The sequence below is a fragment of the Pinus tabuliformis genome, chromosome Q (genome assembly GCF_031772625.1).
Source record: "Pinus tabuliformis cultivar Carrire ecotype Pingquan chromosome Q, CPIR1, whole genome shotgun sequence".
NCBI classification, from domain to species: domain Eukaryota; kingdom Viridiplantae; phylum Streptophyta; class Pinopsida; order Pinales; family Pinaceae; genus Pinus; species Pinus tabuliformis.
The window spans coordinates 898,667,735-898,693,492 of NC_142296.1; the positions used below are offsets into that span (position 1 = coordinate 898,667,735).

Here is a 25,758-nt window from a genome sequence, read left to right on the forward strand (position 1 = left end):
ATAACCATCAGAAAAATGGGCTGTGAGAGGACCCTACAAATTTGGGATCATGGCCATTCTTTTATTATCATGCCAGCAATTAAGAAGAGGTGGTCAAACCTGTTACAGGTGACCCAGCAACACAATCAACCATATGTTGATAATTATCAATCCATCCCAATTCCAAATGATAACCAGAGAAGCAACCAATACTACATACTACAGACTTCAGTGAAGAATAGAACCTGGTTTAAAATTTAAATGATGTCCAAAGAGGCTATGCCGGTCATGCTATAGCAAAGGCACAATCGTTTTGCAATAAAATAGTGCCAGAAGTATGTTAAAGAACGATTTAGTGGTGTAGTGCGGTCTCATGTAACTGTTGAGGTGAGAAGCTTGAACATAACATAGTAGAGATAGCATGAAAATGCTCGAGAGTCGAGACAATGATAGGACATACATTATCTATGTTACTGTAGTCTTGACTCTTAGCAATACACCACTTAACCAACCAAGCAACTGTCACAAGATACAAGACCATGAACATAGATAATCACTCAAATCGGCTTACTGTTCAGTGTTGAGTCGTTGAAACTTGACTGTTCTGCAGAGACGTGGGAGCCTGGAGCAGTCGTGGTTGGGAAAAATCGTGGCCCGTGGGAGCTGTGCACACTGCAGATAATTGCTGGAGAGTCCGAGAAGTTGAAGTCGGGCACCGGCAGAGTCGTGGGCATCCGCAGGTGTAGGTAAACGGAAACCCTCGGCAGCGAGTCGGCGACAGGCAGAAAACTGAAATGAAAAACTAAAAACCAAAAAAATCGTTTATATAGCACAACCTCCCGCGATATATTCCTTCGTGGCGCGATATTTACCGATTTATCGCCGATTTCTCGGATTTATCGCGCGATTTTATAAACCCTAAAATATCGCGATTTTTTGCTGCCGATATGTCGGATCGCCTGAAAAATCGCGATATTTATGAATATCGCCGATATTTCGGCGATACTATCATCACTGGTCCCAGCTAGCAGCTGTGTATTCGGCCTCGGCAGTGCTCAAGGCAACCGATTTCTGCTTCCTGCTCATCTAGGATATCAACGCAGAACCCAAAGAAAAACAACATCAAGAAGTGCTCTTGCGATCCACCACATTGCCAGCCCAATCAACATCAGAATAACCATGCAGCCTCACATCCTCGGTAGTGTATCGCAGTGCATGAGTGATTGTGCCCCGAAGATACCTTAGAAGATTCTTGGCACCAATCTAATGTATATGATGAGGCTCAACCATATATTTGCTCAATGTGTTAACTGTAAATCATATGTCCGGACGGGAGTTCACAAAGAACATCAGTGCTCCTATGAGTTGACGATACTTAGAAGCATTTCCCAATTCATGTCCAGCAACACTACCACATAAGTTAAGTTCCATCGGACTAGTCACAGGCTTGTAGTCCACCATCCCAAATCTTTCCAATATCTTCACAACATATTTTCCTTGAGAGAGGAAAATTTCACTTGGCTTTTGCCAGACCTCCAACCTTAGGAAATAATGCATTAGTCCTAGGTCCTTCATCTCAAATTCAGAAGTCAGCTCCCTCTTACATTTGTCAATGAAAGGCTCTACACTTGTCAGAAAGAGGTCGTCCACATAAAGTACCAGAATGAGAGGTTTATCATTTTCAACCTTAAAGTACAGGTTTAGATCAACTTCACTTCTAGTGAATCCCAGCTTCATTAGATGGCGATCGATTCTCTCATACCAAGCTCGAGGTGCTTTGCTTCAATCCATCTGATGTAGGTTCCATTCTTGAGAGACAGCAAGGGCTATGATCGAGCGGATGGTGGTGTATCGGGCAACAAGAGAAAATATCTCATTGTAATCTACACCTTCGTTTTGAGAGAAGCCTTGAGCAATAAAGCGAGCCTTGAACTTTTTTGCACTTCCATCAGCTCCATGCTTGATTTTGTAGAGCCGCTTAAAGTTGACAACCGATTTGTCCTGGGGTCTAGGGAGCACATCCAAGACATCATTATTCATAATTGCCTCGTATTCTTCATTCATAGCATCCTTCCATACTTGATGCTTCACGACTTCTTCGAATGATGAAGGCTCATTTTGAATAATAGTGCTAGTGGCAATCAAATATCCTTGATACCTGTTCTATTTCTTGGTTTCAAGGAAAGTCCCCGTTGGTGGAATGTGTCTCTTAGCATCTTTGAGAGTCTCCCTAAGCAATGAGGGTCTCCTTTTGGAGGACGACTCATGAGGAGGAGGATCAAGAGGATCCATAGGTTCATCAACATCAGGCATCGTTTCGTCTTCTTTTGCACCCTGATTTCCGGTGTCAGCTTCTTTGTCCTTCCTTAGGATAGGAAGGTTGTTGATCTTCCTAAGGGCCATATTTTTGTCGAAGGTGACATCATGACTTATCTCAACTTCCTTTTGACCAGCCGCATAAATTCTATATCCCTTAGAATTTTCACTATAGCCCACAAAGATTCCTTTTTTCCCAGATGCTGCACCCAATTTGCTTCTTTTCTCTCTCGACACATGAAAAGATATGAGACTTCCAAAAATTCTAAAATGAGAGACATCAGGTTTCTTATTAGTGAACATTTATTTGGGAGTCTTGGAGTGCAATGCTTGATGAGGGCATCAGTTTTGAACATACACGGCGGTATTTGCAGCTTCAGCCCATAGGAACCTCTGAAGGCCTTGATCATGAAGCATGGCACAAACTGCTTCTACAATAGAGCGATTCTTCCTTTCAGCCACACCATTTTGCTTAGGAGTGTATGGCGTTGTAGTCTCCCTCTTAATGCAAGCTTCTCTGCAATAATATTGGAATTCATTGGATTTGTACTCGGTCCCATTATCAGTCCTCAATATCTTGATTTTCCTCTCAGATTGGTTTTTGATCAAGGCTTTCAAGTGTCGGAACCAGGTGAACACTTCATCCTTCTTCTTCAAGAAGTAGATCCAGGTCTTGCGAGAATAATCATTCGTAAAAGTGAGATAATATAAGTATCCCCCCAAAGAGTTTATGGGCATCATACTAGATATGTTGGAGTGGATCAATTGCAATATATCTGTGGTCTTGCTATTACTTGAGGGGAATGGCCCCCTTGTAAGATTTGCTTCGGCACATCCTGGACATACACCTTCATGCTCCACTTTGAACTCGGGCATACCTGTCACCATTTGTCTCACATCGGGTAGGGCCTTAAAATGAAGATGGGCAAACCTTTGGTGCCATAGTTCAGATTGTAGAGATGTGTCGGAAGACATGGCTCCTGTTGGACTTCCTCCAACTTGATACAAAGTTTCAACCCTGAACCCAAGAGTAAAAGCATGTTTAAAGTTTCTTTTCCAAATATGTACCTTTCCTCAATATCTTGATTTTCCTCTTGGATTGGTTTTCGATCAAGGCTTTCAAGTGTCGGAACCAGGTGAACACTTTATCATTCTTCTTCAAGAAGTAGATCCAGGTCTTGCGAGAATAAATCATTTGTAAAAGTGAGATAATATAAGTATCCTCCCAAAGAGTTTACAGGCATCATACTAGATATGTTGGAGTGGATCAATTGCAATATATCTGTGGTCTTGCTATTACTTGAGGGGAATGGCCCCCTTGTAAGTTTTCCTTCGGCACATCCTGGACATACACCTTCATGCTCTAGTTTGAACTTGGGCTACCTGTCACCATTTGTCCCACATCAGGTAGGGCCTTAAAATGAAGATGGGCAAACCTTCGGTGCCATAGTTCAGATTGTAGAGATGTGTCGGAAGACATGGCTCTTGTTGGACTTCCTCCAACTTGATACAAAGTGTCAACCTTGAACCCAAGAGTAAAAACATGTTTAAAATTTCTTTTCCAAACACGTACCTTTCCATCGATGAATGCCACCTTGAATCCTTTGTCCTCCATGACTGAAATGGGCACCAGGTTCTTCTTGAGATCAGGTACATATAGTACTTCTTGCAAATGAATAGTGTTACCTTGAATAAATTGAAGGGTAACATTCCCTACTCTTTTCATGGGATAGGTGGCATCATCTCCAAGGATGATCTCCAAGTTTGTCTCCTTTTTTATCAACTTAGAGAGGGTTTCCATGTATCTAGTGAAGTGTCTTGAGGCACCACTATCAATCAACCAATTTCCCAAAGTGTCCGGAGGAGAGGCAGTGGAGAGGGCCAATATAAGATAGTACTCTTTTTGTTAACAACATTTGATTCTTCATACCTGGAGTTCCTTGATTTCTTGGAGGGTCAACCATTTCCTTGATGTCTCACATTTATTTTTCCTTTGCCATTGGACTTGCCATTTCTTTGATCGTTGTTGTTGAAGTTGCCCCTGGAATGATTGTGACCATCATCATGCGATGTGTCCCTTCTATTTGGACACTCCCTTGCATAGTGGAAAAACTTATTGCAAACAAAGCACCTGCCCTTCCTTCCTCCCTTAGATCCACGCTTTCTAGGGAAATGACCTTTAGACCCCACATTTTCTCTTTTTGGCATGGGCGGAGAATGTAGTGGGGTTGCTTCTATTAGGAGGCATTTCTTGCTCCACCATTCTTGTTTCTTCTTGAATGCATCTCGACATCAATTCTTCAAACCCTGGAATTCGATCATTGTTGAGGACGGTGGTTCTAAATACATACCACTCAGGTGGGAGTCCTCCAAGGGTGGTGAGAGTAAGTTCCCTGTCAGGAATGACTTCTCCAATCGAGAGTAGATCATTCTTGATCTCAGTAATCCTCAAGAAATAGGATTGAATATCCTCGTCATTGCGCTTCTTAATATCCTTCAACTTATTCTTGAGAAATAGAATTTGATTAGCATTACTAACCTTGAACATGCCGACCAACTTGTCGTAGATCTCCTTGGAGGTCTTCAATTTGGAGATGTAGGCCACCAGATGCTTGTCAATGGAATCCCTGATAATCTTCTTTGCTTTGACTTCAACCTATTGTACTTGGTCTTTGCAGCAACCGGTGCATTTGAAGGAGGTTCAAGGATTTTACCCTCCACATAGTCCATCACTTTTTTTTTTTCTTCCAAGGTCAAATCAAGAGACATCTTCCATCCATGATAGTCAGATTTATCATGTAACTTGTCTTCAGCCGGGAAGTAGGACAAGGAACCCATTGAACCTTTTGTCCTTGTCCAACTGTCTTTGGTGATTGCTCTTTCACTCTTGCTTGGGCTTTGCCTTCACCTCACCTCTGATACCATGTTAATTTTAGGCAACAATGGTATGTTCTATGCTTGAGAGCAATTTTACTTCAATTTCTTTATTAGCCTATATCAATATTTAGATTAGCAATCACATCAACAAGATAGTAAAATGCAGATAGAACATAAACATAAATAGTAGAAGACAAGCCAAGACAAGAGCCAAGACAAGAGGACATAAGATGTGGCACCAGCGAGGGACAAACACCGGTGTGGGGAAACCCTTGATCAAATCTTCTTTTAGTCTGGAATAGTTCAACAGAGAGAGATAGTACAATTTACAAATCTGATAATTTATAACATCAACAAAAGAGCCCTAACCAGAAAAGTCAACACTGATCAATAGGGCATATTTGACCCTCAACAAATTGGTCAACTTCAGCCTCCAAACAACAAGATAAAACAACCCTCAAAATAGTCAAATTCAAACCAGTCAAAGTTTGGTCAAACAACCCACCTGTGGTAAGCCCTATCTGCAGTCAACGCTGGTCAACAGGCCAGAAGTTCGGTCTCCTGAAATTTTAGCCTTCTAAAATTTTGGCCTCATGGAGAGAGAGAGGCCCAAAAATGCATACCCAATCAATGAGGAGAGGGAGAGAAGTGTGAAGATGAGTGTGTCCAAATGACGCTAGGTCACCTTCTATTTATATGCAACATTGAGGATGATTAGACGTGACTGTTGGGCTTCTGAGCCTACAAAAGTTTGCTGGCTGACCTTGACAATTTGAATGTAGTCAAAATAAATTCATAACTTCATTTAAATGTCAGAATCAGGTGATCTCTAGATCAATCCTACACCTCTCGGAGAGAGGAATCCAAGAAAAGTATTAGTTGTCATAAATAAGATGACCCATTTGGAGTTTGGCCCTAGTTGCCAATTTTAACAAGAATAGATTCTAGAAATAGAAGAAGAAAACCCTAGTAAGAAGAAAGGGGTAGAAGCGTCGCTTGAGAGAGAAAAACTAGACATGGGGGACAAGGAGACTCAAGCATTTAACAACTTGCTCAGTGGACTGAATGATTTGGCTGAGGGCCAAAAGGAGATGGTGGACTTCACGAGAGGAATATCAAACAAGGGGACTTCCACTGAAAAATATCCTGTAAATGGGGAAGGGTCCAACAGTGCAAAGAGCAATCATGCCTAGATTGCCACACTGAGCCATTCATGCCTCAATTCCTACATGATAAAACCAAGGACCAAATGGAACACACAAGTCAAGGGATCCCTTATGCAAATTATTTGGAGGAGTATAGAGCATTGGGACATGAGTTCCAGGTTGTCATGGGTTTCACTGATTTCTGCCACCTTCAGTTAAAAAGCAAGCTTAAAATAGTTCAGAAAACTTTCAGGTAGAATAACGAGTTGCAAAAGACATTGGGGAAAGAGACCATTCCTTGCTTTGATGGGTCATCTAAATGCTCAACTCGATCATGGGTTCAGAAACTGGATACATATCTCCAATTGCATTAGATGACAAAGGAGGATGACATTAAGTTGGGCACATTACACTTGGGATGACGAAGCCCATGAATGGTGGTATCATGGGTTGGTGACAATGGGTCACAATATCATCACTTGATATATTGAGTTCACTCAGGGGCTTATTGAGTGATTTTGATAGGAAGGATTCATATCTTCATTTTAGGGAGCTGGCCCAACTTAGACAGATAGGCAGTCCAGAGGCCTATATTTCCGAGTTTAGAGACTAGTAGTTATGATCAAAGGTATCTCAGAGGCTAAGTTGGTGATGCTATGCGTGGAGCGGTTGTCTAAGTCTCTATGTGGTTGGGTAAAAGGCTTTGAGCCCACCACTCTTTGTGCAACAATTAACAAGAGTAGGGATCCCGCAGGATGCCGTCTCTAAGAGCAGATTCCCTCCCAAGCCTTCCTGTTTTTGGAAAGGCAAAGAAGTCAAACCTTTCAAAGGGAGGGCACTGGGAAACCAAAGATGGATGAAGAAACCCAAAAGGAGTTGAGAAAGAAGATGCTTTGTTTCAATTGTAAGCAGCCTTAGACACTAGGGCACAGGTGCGCAACAAAGGACAAGGTGGGCAAGACCCACTATATTGAGGTGTACTCTGAGAGTGACAATGATGATGGAGATGAGGAGCCGGTGCAAGAATAGGTACATGGATAGATACATCAGACAATCAGGGTGAGACTTCATAGTAGAAGGCAAAGCTGCTATTATTGCATCTATGTTAGGGTTCCCTAGGTATCATACTTTCTGAGTCAAAGGGGTTCTGGCAGATACAAGGTTATGGTATTGATCGATGGTGGGGCTTTCAACAACTTGATAGATGCAACCATCGTTAAACAGAGAGGGATTCCTATTGAGGAGGTTATTGAGGAGGTCGATGGCTTTGTGGTAGCTATATTTGATGGCCATCAGAGAGATTGCACTAGATATATCCCCACGCTGCAACTAACCATGGGGAGCCATATAATGATTGATGACTTCTTCATGGTGGATGTGCCAGGCACCAATGTGGTGTTAGGTGTTTAGTGGCTCTTCTACATCAGGAAGTATACTACGGATTGGTTGGATGTGGAGATGGAATTCAAGGATTCAGTGGATGGCAAAAAGGTAGTTTTGAGGGCCATGCATCAATATCCACCGAAGATAGTATCACCTAACAACATGGAAGCAGTCTTGAGGCGGGGTGATATAGAGTGGGCGGTTGAGTGCTTTATTTCAGACAAGAAACAACCAGATCAACTACGACAACATCACGACGACATTTAGGTATTACTCCATAAACACCAAAAGTTTTTTTTGACATACCTCTAAGTAAACCACCTGATAGGGGTTTTGAGCATGTTATAGAATTGTAGGAGGGTGTACAGGCAGTGATTACCAACCTTTACCAAGACCCTAAGGTTTACAAAGACGAGTTTTAGAAGGCCATTAAGGAGTTGTTGAGGTTGGGTGACATTCGACTTAGTTCCAGTCATTTCGATTCTTCGGTGGTCATGGCCAAGAATAAGGATGGTAGCTTGTAGATTTGTATAAACTACTTGGCTGATAACAAGAGAACAATAAAAAATTGGTATCCTATGCCCATGATAGACGAGTTGATGGATGAACTGAGGAGAGCCAAATATTTTTCAAAGATAGATCTTCGTTTAGGTTACCATCGAATTTCAGTTCATGAGTCGGACATCTCGAAGACAACTTTTAGGTGCCATTATGGGGACTACGAGTTCTTGGTTATGCCATTTGTGCTAACCAACGCCCTTATAACTCTCTAGTTATGCATGAACCATGTGTTCAATAAACAATTGCAGAAGTACTTGCTGGTTTTCTTTTATGATATTCTTGTCTACAACAAGACTTGGGAGGACCATCTGATGCACTTTGATGAGGTACTGGGGATACTAGAGGAGCAAGAACTACATGCAAAGGAGCCCAAGTGTGAGTTTGGTATGACAAAGATGCTCTACTTAGGGCATGTAATTGGGAATGATGGGGTTTAGGTCTATCAAGAAAAGACCCGGGCAATCATCAAGTGGCCTGCCCCGAAAAATATAACTTACCTTAAAAGCTTCCTTGGACTCTGCACATACTATAGGAAATTTGTTAACCATTTTTCATAGTTGACATTGCCTGTTACATACCTTACCAAAAAGGGGGCTTTTAGTTTGACCGAAAAGGCACAAGAAACATTTGAGAAGGTGAAGCAGATGATGAGTTCGTGCCCTGTGCTTGCATTACCAGATTTCGCCCAACCCTTCTTTCTAGAGTGTGATGCCTCAGAGACTGGGATAGGAGCTGTTTTGATGCAGGATCACCATCCAATAATGTTTGAGAGCCGCAAACTCAAAGATTATGAGCGACACTACGCAATTTATGACAAGGAAATGTTGGCCATCATGCATGCATTGGCCAAATTTTGACAGTATCTTGTGGGGAAGAGGTTCAAAGTAAAAACAGATCATATCAACTTGAGATTCCTCATGGAGCAGAAAGCGCTAAGTGAGAGACAACAAAAGCAGATCAGTAAATTACAAGCCTAGGAATTCGAGATAGAGTATGTCAAGGGAAAACACAATGCAGTAGCAGATGCTCACATGAGGATGCCATCTAGTCTCTCACTCATGGAGATAATAGGTGACTGGATGTCGCTGTTGCTTGTAGAATACTCCAAAAACAAATTCTCCTGTGAGATTCTGGAGGGGGTTGATACAAGATGACAGATACCGAGTAGTGGACGACGTCATCTACAATAAGGACCGAACCTATCTTCTACGAGAATCAAAACTGAAGAAAAAAATAATGTAGGCAACTTATAGCTCACCTTTGGTAGGAAACCTAGGATTCCTGAAAATCTACAGGCAAATCAGTGAGAGGTTCACTTGGAAGGGTCTCAAGATGAATGTGCTGAGGTTTGTGAAAGAATGCAACGTCTGCCAACAAAAAAAAGTTAAACATACTCATCCAACGAGGACACAGGAAGGGAATACACAAATGTCATTTCAGGGGTTTTCCGGGTAGCAATTGCTGGGAGAATTTTGGTATAGAAGCTTTAGTGGGATATCAGCCTTTTGGAGGAGTTTTGGTGTAGGAGATTATTGCTTAAAGGCAACACAGATTGCAGCATCCAGGGCCAGCGGAGGAGCCTCTCACTTGGCATACGTGGGAGTTTGTAGGACGAGTTGTGGAGCTAGAGTTTGCTGTGGGAAATTAGGAGAACCTTGGGGGAGTGAAGCTTAGCCTTTTTGGAGTGATTTGGAGGGCTTTCTCTGGGAATTGTTGGTAGGCCGTATTTCCTAGCAGCTACAGGAGGACGTGGTATTTGGGGGTCAAAGCCATACCGAACCCTTTCTGGATTTTGGTGGGTTATTTCTGAGGAGCTTGGGGTTAATTTTGCAAAATTTTTTGAGCAGCGGAGGTGCGTTTTCAATAGCTTCTTTCTAGCAAACAATACAATTCTATGGGGCAACACAAGGCATCATTGGAGCAGTTGATTCTATCATCTGAGCTTGTTATTTTATCACCTAGAATTTGTCGCGCTTGCCATTGAGGCAAGCCCAGTGTGCATTTCTTCCACACTATTGTACTATTGCCCTAATTGCTTAATAAAATGGCTTAGATGGTTATCATTTCTGGAGTTTACATGGGTGTTCACTGAGTGTTTAAAATTTTTGGTGTGTATTTATTGTTTGCTTTGCATATCACTGTTTTTCCTAATTTGGAACATTACATAAATCATGTAACATTGGACTTTGAAATGTATGATGATTGTTCACTTGAAGCTGCAAAATCGATTGGTTTGCAAGAATGTCATTTGTAAGGTGTCAGGCTATCACCATGTGACACTATAAAGGACGAGTTATAGGATTTGCAATAAATACTTTAGGAGAAGTGGAAATGGTGCTCTGCTTTAGAGGGTATGGTGGAAATGTGTAGGTTTGAAAATGCGGGGGAGGAAGAATTTTCACAAGTTAGTATTGAGGGAACAAGTATAAGGTCAAAAAAGTGGGAGATAAGAGGGGTGTGCAATTTAAAGTCTTTTGAATTGTACATTACTGGAAAATAGAAGATGAAGATGAGTTGATGAAAGTATTGCTGATGTAGTGTGGTTGCACATGTTAATATAGTGCCAATTGTTTCATTAAATTTTGCTAGTGGATTGCAATGTGAATCTAATGAGTGTTGTGTAAACATCAACTGTGAGGTGTAGTTTGTTGCTAAGATGGATGTTATGCTTGAGAACCAAAGCCCTAGTTCTTAAAGACTATATTTTGGTACTTGTGTAGAAAAGAGCAACCTTTTGGAATTCAAACCAAGTATTGAATTGTGGTGTGAGGGGAGAAATTTTCAACCAACATTGGCACTAAACAAGTCATTGGTTAAACATGTGGTTAGTGACTTGGCAAATCTTACATTGATGAAGCTTGTTTCTTGTCATGAAGTTAGCTTCATCTCTCTCTTGTTTGGCAACTTCAAAAGTTGATTTTTGAATCGCATTTAAGAGGGGCATGTGGTCTTATGCAATAGGTATTGGGATGTGAGATTATAGATGATGTATTGGAGGATTTTCAACATATTGCCTTGTAGTTTCCATAAATTTGGGGTTCAAAAAAGTTTAATGGAATAATTCTACATTGTTAAACAATGTATTGGAGAATTCCAATAGATTGACTTTTGGTATCATAACATTCACTTGATAATATTTTGCGCAATTTAGAAGGGTATTGTAAGCATCATTTAGAACATTCTCTGTCTTAATAAGTTTTTCATTTGAGGGGTTGACATTGTTAACATATTCTAATGGTCATATCATGTATTTTTAATCTTGAATATTAGATAATAAAGTGACTTAGGACATAATGTAAGAAAGTCACGTCATATTAATAACTAAGTTGAGAACAATGAAATGAAGCTATATGTCATAATAATTATGGTTCATAAAGCTATGTGTCATTAATAATTATGGTTCATAAAGTTGTGTCATTAATGAGAGATGGACTTGTTTTTGATCTTGATACATAGGGAGACTCTAGATACATGCACTTTGGATCTGTCTTAGAATTTTTGGGTGGGATTTGATAGATTTTGGATTGAGATAACGCATTGCTTCTCATGGGTTAGATAGGGAGGGTTGTTAGTTATGCCAACTATAAGAGTTGGAGATAGACGAGTATCACATTTTTCAAGAACTAATCTAGTATGAGATCAAATGGGGATACTATTGCATATTTTCAAACTCATGGTGTTCCCTTTTAATGCTTGTTCAATGATTTTACTAGAAATGTGTTGCCCTTTTGGTGAGGGAATTACTGAAACACATATGACAACCTCTCTCTTCCTTTAATTGGAGGTGTTCAGGAGGATCACCTCATGTCCATTCCTCCACCCCTTAGGGTTGCTCAAACAACCTTGGTTCAATCAAGGGTTTGTTCAACAACACGTTGGATGTATGGAGTGATGGGTCACTTGTTTTTTTGCTTTACCTATGCTCATACAATTATCTGGCTTGGTCACTCCCTAGGGGATATGTTTCACTAGTGCATTTGCTCCTTCAAAATATTGTTGACTGTCATGAGGAGCCCGTATTGCAGTCCTATCACACGACCTTGACGAGGAGCACTAGTTGCAGAAGGCCTTGACATCCTCTGCTTTGTTTTAGCACTAGGCTTGGTCACTTCCTAGGGGATATGTTCCACTAATGCAGCTGCTCCTTCAAAATATTGTTGACTGCCATGAGAAGCTCGTATTGTAGTCCAATCACATGACCTTGACGATGAGCACTAGTTGCAGAAGGCGTTGACATCCTCTCCTTTGTTGTAGCACTAAGATCTTCTTGGATAGATTTTTAGCTTTTAGCTAGACACTTAAGTCTTAATTATTTCTTCTTTTAATATTGATGTAGGAGTTGCTTTCACACTATCACATCGAATTACATTGAATGTACTCGTATAATCCCTTTGACTTGCTTTTGTGGTTTTAATAAAATAATTTTATCTATTTTCATCAATCTATTTCACTATCTTTCCGCTTCTTTGTGACTCACTATTTGTGCATAATCTAATAAAAGCATTGTTAGATGCTTTAATATTTTCTTCTTTGGTTCCTCGTTCTCCAGGGTTTGTCTTTGGACTTCATCCTCAAATATAGTTTGATGGTTTGATGCAATTTAACATTGTTGATTTCAGACATGTCTTCGAGGAATTGATCAGTGTACTTGGATTTTCCATCAGGGCTTTCCCTTTTTGCTTGTTGCCTTTGGTACCGATAGTCTTCATAGCAAGACTTTGTTGTTCTTTGTGAACGTTAAATGAAGAGTGGGGTCTTTTGAGCAAGACTAGTTCATAGGTCACATGAAAGCAATGTTATCAAAATCAGAATGGAATTGGTGGAACTGGTCGATCAAGCCGGTCAAGTCGGTTCGAATGAAGAGTGGGGTCTTTTGAGCAAGATTAGTTCATAGGTCACATGAAAGCAATGTTATCAAAACCACACTGGAACTGGTGGAACTGGTCGGTCAAGTCGATCAAGACGGTTCGAATGAAGAGTGGGGTCTTTTGAGCAAGACTAGTTCATAGGTCAGATGAAAGCAATGTTATCAAAACTAGACTGGAACTGGTGCAACCGGTCGGTCTAGTCGGTCAGGCTGGTTTGGGGGTCAAACCGGTTCGGTTTGTGGTCTGAAATTGTAAATGGCCTATTCGATACCGAATTGACCGATTTTGTACCGAATTGGTTGGTTCCATACAATGTGACCAAAGATGTTCCAAACACAACCTAATATTCAAGCCTATCACCCTACTATTGCTATGCAATTAATGGTAATGCTAAATTCTTTAAGTAAAATTCTTTCATTTTCATGCTTCCACTTAAATTTTAAACATTACCATGAGTTGACTCAGGATGTTTGAGAGTGGTTCCGACGTCATTGGATTTGATATGGAAAAAGTAGAATTTTAGATCTCACTTAAAATCCTTTAGACTTAATAGTTTTTTTTTTTCTTTGTTCTCTCTTATATCAAGATTTCAAGATTGTAGAGATGGCAACGTTTCCATTGGATTTTATCATGTACGAGGGTATGGAAATACTATTTAATCAAGAGAACTAACCCTATATCTCCCTTGGAGTTAGTGACATTGGTTGTTGAACTCCTCTATCATGACCCTACTAAAAATGTAACCATCACTCAAACAAAATCTCGGTTTGACATGCTATGTTTTTTCTATCTTATTTTAATGCTTAGAGGGTGATATTGATGATGGAGATCCTACTATAGACAATGATTTGAATGATATGTAGGTATTTGTTGTAGCATGCTTTCTTTTGGATGCTAGAGGCTAGTTATCGACCACCTGTGGGTAGTGTATATAGGAGAAATTTTTTCTGCTAGATGGTCCTCAACTAGCAACCAACAACCCCTTGCAGCGAACAGATCATTAGTCCTTCACCCACTTGTTATGATTGTATGTTTGAAGGTTGACCTCCCAATCCCGAAGGTATGCCAACTTTTCGTTGGTGTAGTTGAGTAATTTTCCTTACTTGTCATGGGCACTTTTGGGCATGGATTGGTGGGGGGATCCGGTGGAAAGAGTGGGCTGGGTCTCTACTCTTGTCTCCACTGCCCGATTCCGTGGTTAGCCTTGTATCCTAGTCCTGTGGGATCTCCTTTATTGATCACTAGCTTTAAGGTTGGCACTACTTGGAAAACCCTGACTTTGGTTGCGTGGTCCTGCATCCCAACACCACATGCATCACCCCCTTCCACTCATTTTAGCTTTATTCATCTCTTTTCCCATCTGGGTCCACATGTGTCCATTGGGTCCACATAGGGTTAGCCTCCCCCTCCTCTTGTCCACACCTTGGGTCAAGCCTATAATGATTCCCGAAGGTTGATGTAGCTTTAAGGAAAAGAAAAAGCATAATTTGGCCACTCAACAGGAAATGTACCATAAAATGCAAAAGATGACCTAGACATACAAATTTAGCACATGGGCGAAAGCCAAACATGAGCTCTACACCATATACATGGCCATCACCTTGGTTCCTATGGGCCCTAGATGAGCCCCCTCCATCATTAAGAAACCCATGATTGTCCCAACCCCTAGTGGGCAATGAACCACCCCACCTTAAGGGGGTATCCACTTCCATATACTACACATCATGCTCTCATCCCATGTAGCCCCAAGCAGTGATGAAGAAAAATCAATCGAAGGAAAAAGGCATATGAAGAAGGGTGGAAAAACAAGGTTGGGGTAACTTATGTACCATGATTTTCTCCCTCCTACATTCACATAACCCAGGTGTGGGCTTCCCTTATTATAGCTACCCTTGTACCATGACATGTTGTCTGGATGAGTCCCCTGATCCCCACTTTGTTCCATTATTATATCCTTTGCCACCTATCACTTGAGGGATGTACCATGGACATGTCACCTCGTTTAAAGGTTGAAACCTTCTAGTAGGGTCTTTGATTAGCCCCTTATTGAGCTTGGATACACTTGTACATGCTAAAGCCCACTATGGAAGGGCATGCAACCATGAAGTGCCCCATTGATTCCATGACTTGTAAGCTCTTTTACTTGATTATTCTAATGATTTGTTGTACTGGAGGGCAAGGGGACTCATTGGATCTTATGTAGGATTGCAACTGGGTCTCCATATTGGGCTTGGTCACCCTATACAAGGTCTTAGCCCTCCAGAGGGCCACATTGGCACTTGTAGGGTGAGTGTTGAGAGCCATTGGCCTCCACCATAGTAGAGAGTATTTCATGGATCCCCAACACCACTCATTGATTGCTCGCGTTCCACCTTTTGGATGAGGATGATGCACTTGGTTCACCATGCCCAACCTACTCCACACATGCACCATAGGCTTGGTAGATGCTCCAGGGTCTAGAGGATGTTTGCCACTATAGAGGGAGGGCTTATGCCATCATCCTAGCCCTTACATATGGTCTATAGGCATTTTTGATCCACTTGAAGACCCATGAGGATGTCCTTGTGCCCCCCAGACCCACTTGGGAGCACCACAAGCTCTTCCTTGGAAAACAAAGGGCCAACCCCTTGTCCACTATGTTTGGAGTCTAGTTTTACATCATGGCACCCCAAGGACTTCATTAGGCCTCCTCAAAGGCCCAACGACTCACTATATTGGTCATTCTGCTCTTTTGAGAGGCTTATTCTTGTTTTGTTGAGCTATTTTGGTGGGGTTGTCCCCAAAAGTATTGTTATTATGCACATTATTTTATTTTAGGGGAATTATTAGTCCAAATTAGGCCATTCGAATCCCTTAGGATTGTATAAATGGAAGTGAGATAATTCATTTTTATCATCATCAGTTGGATTAGATTGGTATCTCTTATGAGATTTTTGCACTTTTTGCTGTGATAAATTTTCGGAGCTTTTCTTGATGCACTATGATGTTTGGATTTTGCTATTGTCTTTAGAGCTTCTCTAATGCGAGGTTGATAAGTGCATATACTCTCTCTCTCATGTAAGTAAAAAATTTGATGTTATTCTTGTTATCTTACTGGTTAATTGCATGTATGTTGTTACCTTTATTCTTGTATGGGTTAAATGTAATGTGAAATTCTTTTGGGACCTTGAATAAGTGAGTAAATGCATGTGTTGACCTTTTGAGTGATTCGGCGAATGTTCCTAGAGGTACCTCTTAGGTTAAAGACCTCGAAATTGTCTCCTTCGCAAATTTGAAGTATAAATCTTTATTGATCTAGTTGCTGGCCTTGGAGAGGCTAGCAAAGATCAGTTAGGGCTCCTTAGCTCACGAAATTCCATGATCTTTGTGTATGTGACTCCATTAAGCCCAAGCAATAAGGCATTGATCCTCGTATCCCTTTGGTTGTCAATAACATTTTTTTTTCATTTCTTCCAATTCTAGGCCTATCCCAAAAGGTCTCCTTGGGCATCACACGAAATCATTTGTAGCCATCCAAAACCCTTGAAAATTGGTCCACTATTGCCCTGTAGTTTGCTCAAGAGCTACTCCAAATTTCAAGAAATTCTAACGATGGAATACCAAGATATAGAAAGCTCTAACCACAAGACCATTTCTTGCCCTAGGTTGATTTTCGGTTAGTGACCTCATCATGATCATTGCATTCAAATCTCAAAAGAAAATTTGTCCTTTGATTCTCTTCTCTTCCATAATTAGGTCAAGCCCCTCCTTGGTTGATCGACTCCATACCCTTGACCTAATTTTGGGTCCACTTGTTCTTGTGTGGTCCCACAACTTTACAACTCCAATTCCATAAAGATCACGTAAAGGCCAATTCTCCATAAGGATTTTTGGGTCTAGGAAACCTCTTGACAAGATATATTCCCAAACCCTAGCCTCAAGAATCCTCTTAGCCCTTCCTAGAGAGCATATCACCTTGCTTTTCAAGCAAGAAAGCCATATAATTGAGTCTCTCTTGTGAATAGGCCTTTGGAATCACTCCTTATCCTCCTATTTGATCCATTCATCTAGTGATTCCCCTTATACCGGGTCTCCTCCCATCGGTGAAAGTCCGTAAAGAGAAGGGAGCCTTAGCCGAGGTGACAGTGCGCTATCCCTCCATTGTTGCCGTTGATCTAGTAGTTGCTCTATAGGATCCCCTCTTAGGACCCCTGCTAGTTTGAGCGTTAACAAGGCCATTTAGAGCCTGTTTGTTGATGTATTTTTGGTTCAGAGATGGATTGCACTGGGTGCTATTTTGGTTATGTGCACCTTTACATGCTATGTAAATTAAAACTTTTTCTTATTTGTGTATAAATGGGTTGGATTCATATGGATGCACAAGAATATATATTTTTTTCTTTAAAATTTGAATATTTTATGTGTTTTTGGTCTGTTGGTTTTTTGGTCCAGTTTTTTTACCTGTTCCGTCCGTTTCTCAGTTTAGAGGGTTTTCTGGTTTGATCACTGGTTTGGTTCTGATAACATTGCATGGAGCTGTCTGATATGTGTGGTGTTCCCTTAGAGTGTGTCTACTGTAAGCAAGAATCTTCATGTTCAGCAAATGTTTCATGTGGAATTAGGCCCATATCTTGGACAGGTTCTGAGCTTTTTAGCTGCATAGTAACACTCAGAGCGTCTTTAGCTGTAGGCTTCAATGAGGTAGGGTAATCCTCGTGAGACTGGCCTATATCTATAGCTGGAGCTTCTTGCATTGATTCTTCATGTTTTCCCTCTCTATCTGTTTCGGTTGCTTCAGAAACTATTGGATTGTTTGGCTTGGAGGCATCTTCCCTGTGATCAGTTTTATTTCTCTTTTGCTTTTTATAGGGTCATTATCCCAATCATCTCTTTCTTCTATGGTTACATTTCTAACAGTGCGATTCTTTCTAGCTTTGTGTTTGGAGGAATTCCCTGTTGTTGATGGTTGGTATTGATTGGGATTATTACCCTTGTTGACGCTCTTTGAATTGTTTGTGGGCATCTTTGGGGCCTTGTTCTGCTAGTGGCAACGTGAGTATCTCATAGAACTTAACCATCATTTTCATCATTGTTACAATGATTACTTGGTTTATTATCAATGTTGGATTGTTTGTTGTATCCCATATCTGAAATTTCTTGTGTCCTTGACTCAATCATAATCTACAGGATTTGTATAATCCTTTTCAACTGGATACTTGCAAGTCAACTTCCTCTAAAAATAAGTTGTTTCATGTCCACCTAAAACTCACCATGGAGTTCCAAACCCCTCAAATTGCATGTAGTATTGGCATTGACCAAAGTCAGTGATAATTATGCCAACTGGAAAGGAAATGTGAAGAAGAGTCTTATGTTGCATGCGGTTTGAGCCAGACAGTAACAGAGGTAATTTTTCTACATAATTGTGGAAAGAGCAATTCGTACTGTACAAAGTTGGGGGTAATGATAGGGAACTCTTTGAAACTGTAAGCCCTGGTATAAGTATATAATCCTTCTTGAAATATTAGTCAGTCTTTCCTGTCAAGGCCTAATTGCATTCTTCCATCAGGTTGTCTCACTAGTAAATATATAGAACTCTTTCCCAGAGTTAACTTTCAGTGTTGAATGAAAGTACTTTATAGTACTGTATTTAGGCATTCTGGCAAATTTCTCGTGAAATAGCAGTGCACAAACCACATAATAAATAAGGTGAAAGCTGTTAAGTGTATGGGAGCTCCAGGATCTGTCTGCAAATTTGATCACTAATTTTCTGGACCCAACATAATGGTACAACTTAGTATTTGCCTCCATGAACACCTTACATACGAGCCGGGATATATTGTCAAAGGTTAATTTGAAAGTGCTAATCTCATACATTGGTCTTTCTTAGCAGGGTAGGCTGAAGGAGTCATTGGGGTAGCTAGTAAATGGCATGGTACTGAATTCAGAATTTCTTGTCTTCACTGAATGAGATGCCTCTGATGAGTTTTCAATGTCTCAGCTGTTAGTAAGGACAAGGGTCAACTATTACATTATCTTTGCTTGAAGCTGACATTGTGGTCTTTGGGTCATATTACGTGATGCACCAGACCCAACTTCCATAGGTTTTGCTGCCTGAGTTATTGTGGGTGCATCTTGAAAGAAATGGAATTGATGGTCAGGCTGTTGTTGTTGATGTTATGAGCAGTATTTTAAAGACATTGAATCTTTGAATATGATCAATGGACATGCACTTCATCATGAAGTGAAAGGTTGTGTTGGTTGAATTCCTATGTCTTGAAGAGTACTTTTTTGAGGTTTACTTTATTGGCCTTACCTTAATTTTTTTAGACAAGTCACATTTAAAGCATTGGCTATGCCTTTTCTCTCGTATGGATTTGTGAGACCTAATAAAGGTCGTTATCCTTTACACTCATTGGACTGCCACAAAATCGAGGTAGCTGCTAGTTAACATTGCATTGTTTTCATCCAATTCAAATAGACATGCAGCTGTAAGTAAACATGACAGAGATTACACTCATTGGACTGCCACAAAATCGAGGTAGCTGCTAGTTAACATTGCATTGTTTTCATCCAATTCAAATAGACATGCAGCTGTAAGTAAACATGAGATTCTCTGTCGCAGTGTCTAATTTTGGCAACCTGGTTATAGTCAGGTCAGATACATTGGAGATTTCATTTCTTTTTTCTAGTAAATAATGTTCTTTTCACTGGCTGATGTTATATGAATTTCATGAGAGGCACATTGTGTGGCACTTTTTGGCTTTGAAGTTGTACTCTGGTATATTGGACTTGAAATTTGGGTTCTGCTATTTTACTAAATCAGTCTGTTTTTCTTTTGGTGGTGCCAGCAACTTGCCACGCAGCTGGAAGGTGAAGCAACTGTAACTGATGCATTGGCACGCGGTGAGATTCAGGCTGCTGCCATGCGAAATGGAATTATGATGCAGAATTTGGGTGCATTGTTGTTAGAGCTTGGACGCACCACAATGACATTGCGTATGGGACAGTCATCGGTATGTTTTGCTTGCCCTGGCTAACTTGGTGTGGATTCTGTTTAATTTCTCAGTTCCAGAATGAAATAAGTTTTGGTTTTCTTTGCTATTAATTGCAGGCTGAGGCAGTAGTAAATGCTGGGCCAGCGGTATTTGTCTCTACTTCTGGTCCTAACCCTTTAATGGTTCAGGTATGCTGTATGCTGTGTAGCGAGCGGCATTCATATTTTTAACAATTATGAGGCCTTTTATGTTTTCTTTTCTAAATCACGTAATTGGTTGCTTTCTGTTTATGTTCTTGTCAGCAGCCCCTTCCTTTTGTGCCTGGCTCAAGTTTTGGTGCAATTCCTGTTGGATCCACCCAACAAGGTACAAGGATGACAGCAGGTTCTGTCACTCCAGGTGATGTACTAAGGAACATCGACATACATATAAGATCAGGTATTCTGAATGTTTTAACCAATTTGCTTATTTGCTTTCTTCTTTTTGGCAACAAGTGCCCATACTTTGTGTTCCTTATGAAACAGGGTCATCATCAGCTCCTAGTGCAAATGGTGAGCAAGGAGAACACGGTAGTGTGCAACAAGCAGAAGGACAGGGTTCAAGTGCTTTTGGAAGACAAGGTGTTTCGTCGGTTCTTGGGGAAACAAGTGCTGTACGGGTAGTGCCAGTGAGAACTGTAGTTGCTGCTGTCCCTGCAGCAATAAATGCACGTCCTCCTAGTGAATCAACTGGTGGTGCACTTGGTGTCTTTTATCCACTTCTTGCAAGATTTCAGCAGCTGAACCCTTCACAGATAACTCAAATTAGAAGTTCACCCCACACAGTTTTTTCTGGAGACAATCCTAGGAGTGCTGAGACTGCCCAACAACAGATCCCGGGATCAGTTTCCTTATCGACTACCTTGCCTCAAGTGCAGGTGCAGGCTTCTGTGCCGACAGCTAGTGAAAGTGGTGTCAGCCAGGAAGAATTGCGATTGGCTAATTTCCCAGCTTCAGCAGGTGCAACTTCAGCTGGTGAAAATCAACCTTTAGTGCAAGGGATGCCACAGAGACAACCTGGTGGGTATGCCAAAGCAGGTGCCATATTAATTCGTTTAGTTCGGGTCTACATCAAAATTAATACAGCTATAACGTAAATATTAGAATTCCAGCTTTTAGTAAATATTAGAATTCCAGCTAGAGCATTCAAGTGAGAACAATCCTAGGTTTGAATATTAGGATGATAGGATCAAGGAGATGCATCTGTTTTTCTTTCTTTATTTCTTCTTGGCGATCATATATGATGATGAATTTATCGATCAACCTGATCAGAAAATTGATGTTAGTGTGTATTCTTGTATCCATGGTCTTTTTTACCATATCGTTCTTCTGGTTCAACAAAATATGGTTAGTATTTACTCACGTGCTAACAACATGTATTCCCTTCTATTTAATAGCTCGTTGCCATGGTCCTACTGCAAATTAGTTGAAAGGAATTTCAGTGCTTCTTGAAAGTTGATTATAAATGCAGTTTCTGTGAGGCTTCAGTTTCCCTGTCCTCTCGGGTTATGATTTTGCCAGAACTCAAATGTGTAGCCTTTTATTTTAGTTTATATTAGTTTCCAGGGCAGGATTGTAAATTTACTTTTCCTCTTCATCTATCTTGGAATTGTTGTATGTATTTGTTGTTAAAATATCCTAAAACCAGCTATCTAAGCAAACAGATCAGATCTAGTTACTTGCTGGAATTCTTAACTCTTGCATGCAGCAGAAAACAAGAAAAATAATTATACAGTGCACAATTATTTCAGCTCTCCTAGATCCGTTCATCATTTAAAATTATCTTGAAAACTTACAAGAGCTCCTGTATAGGGAAAATGGCTTTGAGAAATTAATCAAACAAACAGCAAATCGGAAAATGTTAGTCTGCTCAGAAATCAAGGCAACCTGCCCTCCAATCTGTACAGACAATTGTACGCCTGCTCTTTTCATTGCTGCTGACTTGCTAACTGTCCTTGCCGAAGATTAGCTGCCTTCTCCTTGCTGAATTACTGCTGAAATTCTCACCAATGCCTGAAAAGTAGATCTTTGATTTTCTGTTTGTGTTTTTGTTTTTTTGCCCTCTCCTTTTGTAAAGTTGATCTAACCGTGAGATCAATGGCTCTCTTTTAATTAGATCATTAAGTAATCCACTTTAGTCACTTTAATAAAAAATGTTCACTTTATTAATTAATTAATGAAGTGAACTTCTAAAAAGAGCATAGAATACATTTAATGATGATTTCCATAAGTAGACACCCTCATGGAGATCCGTCTGAGCTACAAACACAAACAGCTTCCTGCTCGACAATAGCAGCAGATGTTGTACTCTGGTTTACGCTACATAGAAAACTCAAGCTTCGTGCTGAGTCACACTAACAGTGTAAGACCCTTTTATGCTTTCCACATGCTGGATTTTTGTTCTATTGTTTATCCTGGCTTGTATAATTCATTAGCAATAGCTCTGATACCAATCGATTTGTTATGCCATGTTTATGCACAGAGATGCATGACTAACCTTCTACGTTAACATATATTTAAATCATGCTGAATTAACAAAAACATATAAAGCAACTGTCCATTAAATGTTTCAAAGAAAATACAATATAACAATTAGACACATTAATACAACAATGGTTTACAACATTTAAGTCAGCACTAAATAAAGCTTATGACCCTCTAGCAAATAAAAGGGATTGCTTGTATAGTAAAATTTAAATAGGTCACTTGGAACTGGGTCTACATTTGTGATATGAGTATATATTGGTCAGTATAGTCATTCACACTCACAATTGCATATGATAATTATTTGACATTGATATTTTTGGAGTTATTCTCTTAACCGTAATGAGTTTTTGTGAACCTCATCATTGTCAGTTAAATCAGGAGTTGTGTTCTGTATCTATATTTGGCGTACACAATATTTATTGGGATATTCTTGTTAAATTGGTTTATAACTTTGATAGATTGCTAGTCTGATATTGCAGTATAAAATGCTTCTGAATAAAAGCTGAGTCTAGGCTTAGATTTAACAGACATGTCATTGGTAATCATAAGATGCCTTCTCCATAGAGCAGCTGATCTTTCATTGATATTTTCCCGAAACTTACTTTAAATTCTTGTAGGTCTATAAGCATATCAGCAACTCAGGTTTCTAAATGTTGGCAATCCTACAAGTTTACTAGTTTAGTGGTAATTTTAGTTGCTTCTCCGTAATACTGAGAAACATGGTAATAAAAGATAGTTGGAATTAATTATTGTCTTTGATTTATTTGATATATTATCTATCCTTCAGACTTAATGCAATGAAACACTTGTTAGCCATGAAGAGATTGGAATTTAACAGAATAAATTTTAAGGTTGTTGATGTTGATCTCTGATTTTACAGGTTCATCTGCAGAGCAGGACTTAGGTCAAGGACCAGCCAATGTGCGTGGCTTTATCATAGATGTTGAGGGCCATAACATGCAAGAAGGTCATCCTCAGGGAAATGTTGGGACAACGAGTACTGAAGAAAGCTCTTCAATACAGCTACCCAATGGACTTGGTCAGTTATTTACTGGTATGGTCTCTGGAGGACAAACCAATAATGGAAGAAGAGAAACTGTGGACTTCATATCTCAGCTTCTTCACTATCCAGCAAGAAGCAGTATTTCGAGACAGTCTGCAGGACAAACTGAGACAGTTGCTCCTTCTGGAATAAGTAGCATGATTGAGCAGGCTATGCAAAACCCTTTTTCAAGAGGCAGTCAGTTGCAAATGATGGAGCGGATAGGAGAAAGAAGTCGAAATCTAGCAGAGATGTTCTCAGGTTTAAATAGGAATCAAAATGTTGATTTTTCAGGACTGTTGCAACAGATGATGCCTGCTGCGTCTCAAGTCCTAGGCAATGAATCTGAGGCCCCAGTATCTCAAAATGCTGCCGAGGAACAACCTAGAGCCTCAAGTTCAGGCAGTCAAGCATATAATCAAGATGGAGAGACACAGACCAGAATCTCAAATGAGGAACAGCATTCAGCAGAAGAGAAAGAAGTAGGAGCTCAAAAGCCTCAGGTAATGTGTGCATATATGTGAGATTACATTTGTGTGTGTGTGTGCGCATGCATGACTGCAGCTGAAGGCATGTGTGTATGTGGCTATGTTTGGGTGTGTGCATACATGCATGCATGTGTGTGGTTTTGTGCGCATATATGCATCCATGTATGTGTAAAGGTGTTAATTTCTGTGCATGCATGCGTTTGTCTGTGCATGTGACCATGCATGCACATGATTTGCACTTATTGCTCTTTGTATACGAGTAAAAATTTCTGAATGCAACGTATTTTCTTTCTTCCTGTGTGTCATTGTCTTCCAAAGGATGAAGCAGACAATGTTAATGGAAATGGAAATCTTCCATCTAATGCCGAGATACACCAATCAGAGAATTCTGATGATGTTTACCCTGGGGTTTCTCCTCCTTCCAAGCGTCAAAAGGTATAGGATTATTACATCCGATTCTACATTTTGCTCTGTTTGTTATCTGTTGGTTCATTTCTGATTTCAGTAGATATAAATAGGCTTTCCTTACTTTGTTTTTGGAGCTCTCTTAGGGTCAGAATGAATGAAATGGATTGGCTGATGGATGTATCTAGTGTGATTGACCTTTTGCTATTTCTAACTACTTCAGAAATCTTTTGAATGAGCAGACACAATGATTCACTTAATGAGCACCGCTGAAAATATTATATGCCAAGTCTCTAGCTTTCTCCAAATGATATGGAACTGGGGGTGATTCGGGAGTTTTATTACTACAAGTTACTTGAGGTTCTATTAGGATCATGTCCAAGATTGCTTTAGGTACTATTGGCACAAAACAAATGGAATGCCTGATGGAGTAGAGGCTTCACTGCTGTCCCATCAGGTATCTCAGGCAAATGTTTCTAATTGTGAGTTAAATTCTCCCACTCGATTCCTTTGGTGTTGCACAAATTAAATACTCTAGATATATTTTAGTTGGACTTGTTTTGGAGCCCTTCGTTGTGAAGTAATTGGATTTTCAGGCAACTTCTATTAACTTGCGTTTTGTTTTATATATATTGTTTAGTGTTTACTCCCTGATTGGATACCTTCTTTGGAGTGTTAGTTTGCATTGATACTGTAATGATTCTATTCTTGGAGCCAAAAATTGGACCTGCTTATACATGATTTAACTTCTGAAGTTCGTTTCTTACAGGAATATAATCACAGCTTTGACGACTGGTCTATGTTGCTCTTCTTTTAGTGTCCAAAGAACTGTAATCTTGAAAGCTGTATAGGGTAGCCAGAAAAGAGTTAAAATGATTCTATTGATGCATTGCTTATCTTTCTTATATGCATTGAAGAGTTGGTTGGATGCGTATGCTTGATATTAGTTACAAATATAGTTGTACCGTTTTTGGTGAATATAATTCTTTCGTAATTATGCTGCCATTTTGTCTTTGGATGATTGTCTACTCGGCCACATCCAGGAGGCACTGATCCTTATCATATTCTTCACAACTGTAGCTAGAATATGACAAAGTGTTCTTTCCCTATTCTTGTGATCTTAAGTTTGCTATATCTCATTTTATATACAGGGTTATGGTTCTTTCTGAATTTACATTCTAACGATATGAATTGC

The 25,758-nt window shown here is 40.1% G+C and overlaps 1 protein-coding gene across 8 annotated transcripts in view; it reads left to right on the top strand.

The window, feature by feature from the left end:
- Positions 1-24,947, top strand: part of LOC149222367 (ubiquitin-like domain-containing protein CIP73) — a 114,274-nt gene extending 89,327 nt beyond the window's left edge. For 6 of the 8 annotated variants that reach the window (XM_089385405.1, XM_089385402.1, XM_089385401.1 and 3 more), the window contains 7 exons: positions 19,957-20,121; positions 20,220-20,291; positions 20,406-20,541; positions 20,628-21,179; positions 23,509-24,173; positions 24,477-24,593; positions 24,806-24,947. In XM_089385405.1, coding sequence (XP_089241531.1) covers positions 19,957-20,121; positions 20,220-20,291; positions 20,406-20,541; positions 20,628-21,179; positions 23,509-24,173; positions 24,477-24,593; positions 24,806-24,814 — 1,716 coding nt within the window. In that variant the 3' untranslated portion in view covers positions 24,815-24,947. The remainder of the gene's footprint in view (positions 1-19,956; positions 20,122-20,219; positions 20,292-20,405; positions 20,542-20,627; positions 21,180-23,508; positions 24,174-24,476; positions 24,594-24,805) is intronic. The other 2 variants (XM_089385403.1, XM_089385404.1) reach the window with 2 other exon arrangements.
- Positions 24,948-25,758: the final 811 nt, after the last annotated feature.